Below are 8906 nucleotides of genomic sequence, written 5' to 3'. Positions count from 1 at the left end.
ATGAACAACTTATCTTATCGGCTATGTGTCAATTCCACTTATCGGCTATACAACTGTCGCAGAACTGCAATGTATGAATATGACTTCGTTAATATACCAGCAAAACTAGGCAAAGATAGTGTCATAAAGCCCCCCGCAGAGAAAATAAATGGTTTCTGAGCATTAATCAGAAATATTTGTAATGACTTCTTGAAACGTTGATCATATTTATACCAAATACAGCTATAACCAGTTGTTGATAGTGTTTTACTCTAAAATATATAATATATAAATATCTAAATAAATGATAAAGAAACGAGTTAAAGAAATAAACATATACCTGTTCGAAGACATCATTTCCACACCAGCAATAAATAAAAAGCTCACAAAAAATACAACAGCAGTAAAAATAAATAAGTACAGTTCCATTAGTGGTATCGTTACGAACAGTGGCCTGAAATCCAGTCAAGGCGAAAATAATTACAGATGTGAAAAATTGTATTAAAACCGGCATACGAAAAATATCCTCGATTTGATTACGTAAGCTGCACAATAAGGAAAAAGTCACTTTGTTATATATCAATTATATGTGAATGAATGTATATATATATATATATATATTAAATTTATTGTGCACTTATATATTGCTTTGGATCAAACAAAAATTAGTCTGCATTCTTTAATCAAAATATAAAATATTTTTTCTAGATTTCAAAAACTGTTTTTTAATATAACCAATTTTATGCGATCACCATCCTTCATTTGTTGGTTAAGATTACATTTCCTATTCTAAAATTCCGATGATCTATTTTGTAAAGACTGCTACAGATGCTTTCTACAATCCTCTTTTAAAATCAATTTGGCATCGAAAAAGGTGATGCAATGTCAAAATTATAATATTCAAGCGTTAAGTCAAAGTCTATTAATTAGTGATGAGAGAGAGACTGAAAACTATATTAATTATTATTAAATATTATTAATTATTATTTACACTTTTAATAAAGAAACCCAACATATTTTAAATTAATTCCCTGGCATTAATAGATGAAACCAGCTTTAATAGATGAAACCATTAAAATCTCACGACACATTATTACCATATGCGGAGAAGATATGTAGCAAGACTTTACATATCTTCTATCTTTTTGTAGCATGACTATACAACATTATTATCTATTATCCACTTTTTATCAGCATCTGTCATATGTATTGAGTATCTCAATTTCTTTCAAAAATAATTTATGGGTAGAAATTTATATGGAATCACAAAGCACTTGAATATCTAACTCATTTTTGTAACCAACTTTATGCAAATTGTTTGAACTTTAAAAATTATGGTTCAAACCCAAGTTCTCTTCTAAATCATAATTGCTCTCATGCCGGTGCAACTTTTTTTGGTAAATTTTTGTCTTTTATTGGACAATTTTTCAGTTCCCAATTTTCAAAAGGAAATCAAGTGAATTATATTCTAGTCTAGTTTTTTTTCCATAAAAATAACATATAATTAAACACAATTATATTGTATTCATTCTTTTATAAATTTTAAAATATATAAAAGATTTTCCAATAGTTTACTCATGTATTAACAAATTTTAACACAAATTGCCAATATCTATAAATATTTGCCAATAACTAAATAACTTGTTATTTGTCAAAAGAAAGTATTAATCCAATTAAACGTTACAAATTTATTAAAATTCAAACAAAGAAGAAGGAATTATTTTTTTACACAACCCAGTATATAGACAGATTTAATATATTAGAGTTATAATTTAAGTAAATACCCTGTATTGAGGTAGTTTCTGTACTTACTCTAGTAAACACCAATGATGTTCAATAATTAAATTTATGCGTTCATTCACAAATGGTTTCTTTTGAGATCCTAATAATTGTTTACGATCATTCATAGACAACTCACTAAATGACAGATTAAGAAACCTCAATTGAAAACGTATTTGATGATAAGTATTAATTGAGTAGATTCTATCTACTATTGCTTGCAAGCCATAAACACTGACTCCCATATAAATTAACTGTAGTTCCGGCTTGAGGCTTGCTGGTAATTTTACACGATAAGGAAACTGTCCAATCGCATTTATAGGATCTAAAAATATTAAATATTATAAAATATTAAAAACATTATTATTTTTTATAATTTAAATATTTTTATTAATTATTCTATTTATAATGTATTTATTACAAAATATTAGAGTTAGTTGCTTACCATAGAATAACATTATCATTCCCAGAAATCCAGTGAAAGAAACCAACGTTGCATATATAGCAAAAGGTAGTTTATTCTCAAACTCGCCGCGGTAAAAAGCCTTTCTCTAAAATATAATCAAAACACCAATAATAATTATATTAGCATAATATACGATATTAATAATATTTATAAATCCTATTGCAAAATCATAAAATATAGAGTAGTTCTATTTACTTTTATTTAAGCAATAAATTCAAACTAACTTGATGTACATTCAACTACAAAGTAAAAATATATGGTTAATATTAGGAAATACTCCACTAGTCGGATATTTATTGAATAATCATATAAAAGTAATCATTGCGATTTTAAAACTTTTTTTCAAAATTATGCTTTTGGATTCTTCAACGATTTTTAGATTTTCAAATTTTCGTACCACCTACTCATCCAGCACAGCAAAACAGTGGATTATGCAAGGTATAGTCAACACTATTAAGTGGCGTAGACATTCTGGAGACCAATAATTTTAATTTTTAAGTTAATATTGCTTTAGGGTCTCTTTTTGTTTTGTTTCTTATAAAACTTACTACTTTAGTAATGGACACACTTTCACCATCTTGTACCTTATAGTAATAGTAATAGTTTAATCAGAATTACTGGTCATTTTAGAAGCTATACACGTATTATTTTGATTTCCTTCAAATTTTTTTAAAACTAACATTTAATGTTTATATTACAAAATATGAATATTTTAGTTTTTACATATTAAGTAAAATCTTTTCATTCTGCTTTAATTTTAGATCTAAGGTAGCAACTCTTAGAATTTTTTTACAACACTCTTCCAGTCTTCACATCTTCTCACAACTGTTTTCAAATCATACATATTGAGTCATTTCAAATGAGTTCTCATCCCTACAGGTCAGAGGATAACACCACATCATTCTTTTTCCATCCGGATTTTCAAATCAAAACTTACCTTTCTGATTGGGGTGTTTCTAATACCATGAGACTCAATCTGATGTCTTAAATTTTATGGATATGCATCTTTATTCATTGCATGTTATCATAGAGTCAAATAATACTTCGTTCTTAGATGTTCAATACGCAGTCATGTAATAAGATAAATCAGCATTGGATTGTAGTTATTACCATATTTCAAAAGTATGGTTTTTAATAGTAAGTTTCTACCTTAATCTGCATATCAAATGCTCGTTGTATTACTGGAATATTTTTATTTTTTTCCTCATTGATGTAACATCCACTTTTTGGGGTTTCAGTCTCAAAAGCGCATTTTGCTTTTTGATCATGAATTTTTCTATTAGTTCAATGTTGTCGGCGAGCTCAGTAATGATGTATGAAATATTGTAAAAAGAAAGAGCTTTATTTAAGAGATAATCAGCTGGTCGATTTTATACTAAACAAATCATTTGTCAATATTTGTTGACGAAAACAGTTGTTTTTCTTTGTAAAAAGCCAGAAAGTTTTAAAATCGATCTTTATATAAATATACCTATTAATATTTAGTTTCCCTTTCGATTTTTTATCTATATCAACTTCAACTTTTTTTTGATCCATTTTATACTTTTTACTGAATTATATATTATTTTAGTAGGTTGTTAACAGAAAAATTTTTCTTATTTAGATAATTGTTCATTATGATTATTACTCTTATTATTATGTTTATATATTATATTATGTATTACCTGTTCGGTAGTTACAACATATTTCATCGTTGCCAACTTAAACTTCTCTATCACATTGCGAATGTCTGAAAAGCGATAAAAAGAATTCAAGATCTGCAAAGAAAAACTTACATAAATAAAAAGGTTATTTTAGTATTTAAAGATACTAGAAATTATCAAATAAATTAGTTAAACTACTTAGAAAACTTGTTATACAAATTGTTATACTTTACAAAACTTGATTTTCTTAAAAGTTAAGTTTGGATCTATCGATTCCATAGACAAAAGTTGCTTCATACCAAAATTTTACTAATAATTTTAGTAATCATATTAAATTTTTTTTATGTTTTTCTTTTTAATCACCTTCGTGAGGAAGATATAAGTTCGTCAAGTGAAATGTTGAAAGGTGGATCGCATTTCTTACAAAATGCGAAGACGGAATGTCTTTTTGAGCTTACAAAATAACTGTACAGAACAGTGGCGGAGCTAGACCAACTCTGGACGTCGGCGACAAATGAATTGCGAGGCCCCCTTTATAATCCAGTTGTAAAAGTAAATGAGTTACATTCACTTATATGACAAAGAATGATTGAAAGTTTTATTGCTAATCAAATTAAAATTAAAACACAAATTAAAATAAATGAATTTTCCTACTCTTAGCTTCACTCAATTTATCATAATTTGCGCCAGCTGCTATTTTCGCTTCAGTTTATAGAATATCGAATGGAGATAGTCTCTCTTGGATCGTCATACTTTTCTAGTACGTCTTAATCAATTTTAAATTAGAGAATCTTCTTTCCGTCGAAGCTATACTGACTGGAACTGTGAACATGAATCTGGTTACTATATAAACATTCAGAAATATTTCGAATATGGTAAATGCCATTATCAAACCAAATTTTTCAAAATATTTATTAAGTGCTTAGAATCCACAGTTGCTAACTTTTTGCGAGGCCCCTGTGGGCGCCGACATCGCTGACGCCTAGCGACGCCACTGCTACAGAATAAATTCTTTAGAAATGTGCCAAGTAAATATACTAACGATATTACAAAAAAATTTAACAAATAACATATCTAAGGAATATTTCACTTTTGAAAATATCTACTTAGCATCATTTAAGATGCGAATTATAAAAAGTAAAGTTTATATTGTATTGCTTTTCTAAAGCATACATTTGAGATCATATACTCATTCCATATTTTTCAAAATGAGAATATGATTCCTTTTCTTTCTTCTATTTGAACATTTTTGAACCCGCGCAAATAGTTGAAAAGACGAGTTGACCAAAGATACCTTCAACGCCAGACTCAAGTAAATTTATGATCGCTATCCAGTCCATGACGTTTTAATTGTGTTCTGTCATTTAAACACAAAAATCGGAAGACAAGAAATTTTAACCCAATGGTCGAAAAATTCAGCCTCTATGAATCCACCTCTAAAAATAATCTGTGATTGCTTGATTTCGCCGCAACGCAAAACATGATCATATGTAGCACCTTACCCTGATATTTATAAGAAAACGTGGCTCTCTCCCGATCCATCAACGTGAAATGAGATTGATTATTTAATGATTGACGCAAGAAACGCCTTAGGTGTACTGGACGTACAATCCTTTCGTGTTTTAAATATCAACTCGAACCACTACCTTTTCGCAGCGAAGATTGAATTACAACAGCATTAACCATTTAGACATTATATTCGCAATTATATATTAGATTCTTAATTCACATCCCTTACAATTAATCTAAATGCTGTAATAGAGAAAACCATACCAAAAATCTTCGTGTTCATAGCAATAGTAATTGGAAAAATTACTAATAAAGTTGCAGTCCTATAAGGATCTGCGTGTCCATAATGTGGACGATTTGCAATGTGCTAATGGAGTGTCATTGCTTTTTGCCATTTAGGAGTTATGCTAAACTTATGATCCTGTTTGTTCAGATTTTTAGCGCTTTACAATATATAGTAATATAGTATTGTGGGACGAGAAGAGTTAAAAAGTACGGAGTCATCGAGTTCAGATTTTTTACGGCTTACAATACAAATCTCATGTGAAACGAGAAGAGTAGAAAAGTATTAAACGAGCGCTGCCATATAAAAAAAACACACCATAGTATCAGGTATCAAAGCACCAAGATGCCGCTATAATATTGTAAAATATATATCATAGAATTGTCACATTTAATATTTTCGCATATATTATATACTAACTATTTTATTTCATTAGAAAAAAATTTAAGCACCTCTACATAGAGTATCCATATAAGTACATTCAGCTGATTCAAAATTTTTAATATACACTTTTTCTTGAGAGTTTATAATGAAACCGGAAGTAATGAAATTATACTCTAAAAAAGATTTCCCAAAGGTGTTTGTAAATATTCCAAATTAAAAATAGTTTATTCTAAAACTGCTAAGTTTAGAATTTTTTCACAAAGTATTCAATATGGAATTAATGTACGTAATGTATATATTGTGACGAACAATTTTTTATTACCTAATTTATTTTTCCTATAAATCTGATAGCACAACACTCTCCATACTTAGACTCCAAGTAATCCTATAAGGCGCTAAATACGTTCATTGCGTTTTAGCGTTTATGCGCTAAACATTATTTTTAATTTTGCTTTCTAACTGCGTACAATGGGAAAAAAGAAATGCCTTTGCCTTATAGATATTAAAAAAATGTTTTGAATACTGACATGAATAGTACGGCATTATCAAGATATTAAACAAGAATTATTTATTTTGTGTATATTTATCTTAATTTGGGTACTATAATTATGTGACACGTTATCACCAAAACTTTGAACCATACCAGCAAATATTACTAAAATAATAATAATTAGGTGGAACAATGATGAGGTTAAAGTTCATTAATTTATTTGCTTGCTTGCGTTATATCCATTACGCATTGTTACTAAATAGTCTCATCAATATAAACGCATTTCATTTTAAATGAAGAAACGCAATAACGCATTTGACGCAAGAAACTTCAATCATCATTTCGCCTTAGCATTATTAATGTATATAAAGACGTTTAACATAGTATAGTTTAATTATCAACACTAGTCAGTGATTTATTTCTATATATATTACGGTCCGCCTCCACCAGGAAGGTAAGGTACTATTTAGTACAAACTCGAAACAACCAACTCCTCAATAAGTTTTTTATTTCTCGAAGAGTCAAGGAATATACTATTTAACCTTACCATTAAGATTTCGAAATATATTGTATCTTTTTCGTAAATTTCATAGATATTATAAGTGACATTATTTACTTTTTATTTATTTAAAATATAAAGATTCGATTTACAGTAATTTAATATAAAATAGTAGATGGTTCACGTACTTAGACCTTTTTTAATTTATATTATAGTGATATTATTAATTTTCTTATTAATGGTGGAATATCGATAAAAAAAATTCTTAAAGAAATAAAAATAAAAAAAAACACGGACGGACTATGAATTAATTAAAAAATTCGAATATTTCCTAAGACTACTGCAAATGAATCAAAAAATTAACTTAATTTTTGTTATTATCTCTTAATTTTTATTCGAACTTTTCTAATTTTTAAATTAGTTCTAATTAAAAAATTCCAATATTTCCTATGACCACTGCATATGAGTATACTCGAAACAGCGTTGTATGGTCAGCGAAATTTCAATAAATTAACTTAATTTCTGTTATTGTCTCTTAATTTCTATTCGAAATTTTCTGATTTTTAAATAGTTTCTTTTCGTTCTAATTAAAAAATTTGAATATTTCCTAAGACCACTGCATATAAGGGCTTGACAATACTCGAAACAGCGTTGTACGGTCAGTGAAATTTGAAAAAATTAACTTAATATTTGTTATTGTCTCTTAATTTCTATTCGAACTTTTCTGATTTTTAAATAATTTCTTTTCGTCATGAAGATAATATAAATAATATAAGTCTATACTCAGAACAACCCAGTAATTATAAGAATTGAATTTTTTGAGCCGATAGCCAAAATAGATGCTACTCTTCTTTTTTAATTGGTATATATAATTTTATAGAATAGAATGAAATTATTCAATAATATGAGTTATTATTTTTCTGAATTAACTGAATTAAGTTGAAAATTGTTTGATTATAAGTAATTAATTTGTTCGCTTTGTTATTATTATTATTTTGTTTGGGGAATTTGCACTGCGACCTATAGTTTTATTGTGCTCCATTCATGGACTAAGAGATTTTCTCCAAGTCCAACTTTTACTATAAACTGTAGCATTAAATCAACATTACAAAGTTTTATTGCTTTCCTTTCTCAGTATTTATACACCTTAATAACTCTCAAAATTAGTAATCTAATCACTTCGCTTTTTCCTGAAAATAAGGAAAGAAAGAATATTATCAAAAGCCAAGCCAGAAATCACAAAAAACGTATGTTATATCATCCCAACCATTTTATTAGTAGAATTATAGCAGAAGGAAGAACGTTCACACACCTCCGCAAACAAACGCCATTGGAACTTTAATCTATGACCGACTTCAACAGACGGATTTGCTACTGAGCACAGTCCTTTCAAGCCCACAAAAATTTTAAGTACTATTTAGTCACTTACGCTTAAATAATGTTTATTGTATATTCTGAATTGACAGATCGCAATGTAAGAAAATAATAATAATATCTACTGTACATTTGCCAAACTTAGGCACTTAAATAAAAAGAAGAAACTCACCTTTGTCACTCCAGCAAGATGAGTCAATGATAAGCAGGTGTTTTGTGTTAAAGAATCCAAACTTCTCCAACACAAGATCAAATCATAAATTTCAAATCCCGTGTACAGAAAAGTGACAAAAATAGTCATCAACGTTCCATAGCACAGTAAAATGATTTTTAGTCCCAATGGTTCATGTTTCAAGCCCAGAAGAGGTATTCCAGCTATCTGTGCCAACCAAATATTTAAGTCAATAGAACCAATATATCCTTTAGCAGGATCTGAAGGAAATATATATGCAGATAATTTTTCAAGTCGATTCATTTTCGTATATAAAAAAGTATAAACA

The 8906-nt window shown here is 28.2% G+C and overlaps 1 protein-coding gene across 1 annotated transcript; it reads right to left on the bottom strand.

Annotated features, from left to right (window-relative positions):
- LOC119672739 (odorant receptor 13a-like) lies at positions 1 to 8881 on the bottom strand. Its single transcript, XM_038083854.1, has 6 exons — positions 8579 to 8881; positions 3889 to 3981; positions 2204 to 2309; positions 1792 to 2083; positions 320 to 524; positions 1 to 251 (listed from the first exon to the last, which is right to left on the bottom strand). Exons 1-6 carry the CDS (start codon positions 8879 to 8881, stop codon positions 39 to 41), a joined length of 1212 nt encoding a protein of 403 aa, XP_037939782.1. The 3' UTR covers positions 1 to 38.
- Between the last annotated feature and the right edge of the window lie 25 nt (positions 8882 to 8906).

Source organism: Teleopsis dalmanni, chromosome 1, assembly GCF_002237135.1.
Source record: "Teleopsis dalmanni isolate 2A chromosome 1, ASM223713v2, whole genome shotgun sequence".
In the NCBI taxonomy this organism is placed as follows: domain Eukaryota; kingdom Metazoa; phylum Arthropoda; class Insecta; order Diptera; family Diopsidae; genus Teleopsis; species Teleopsis dalmanni.
The sequence above is the reverse complement of the archived record's forward strand: the minus strand, read 5'-3'. Positions and strand labels throughout refer to the sequence as shown.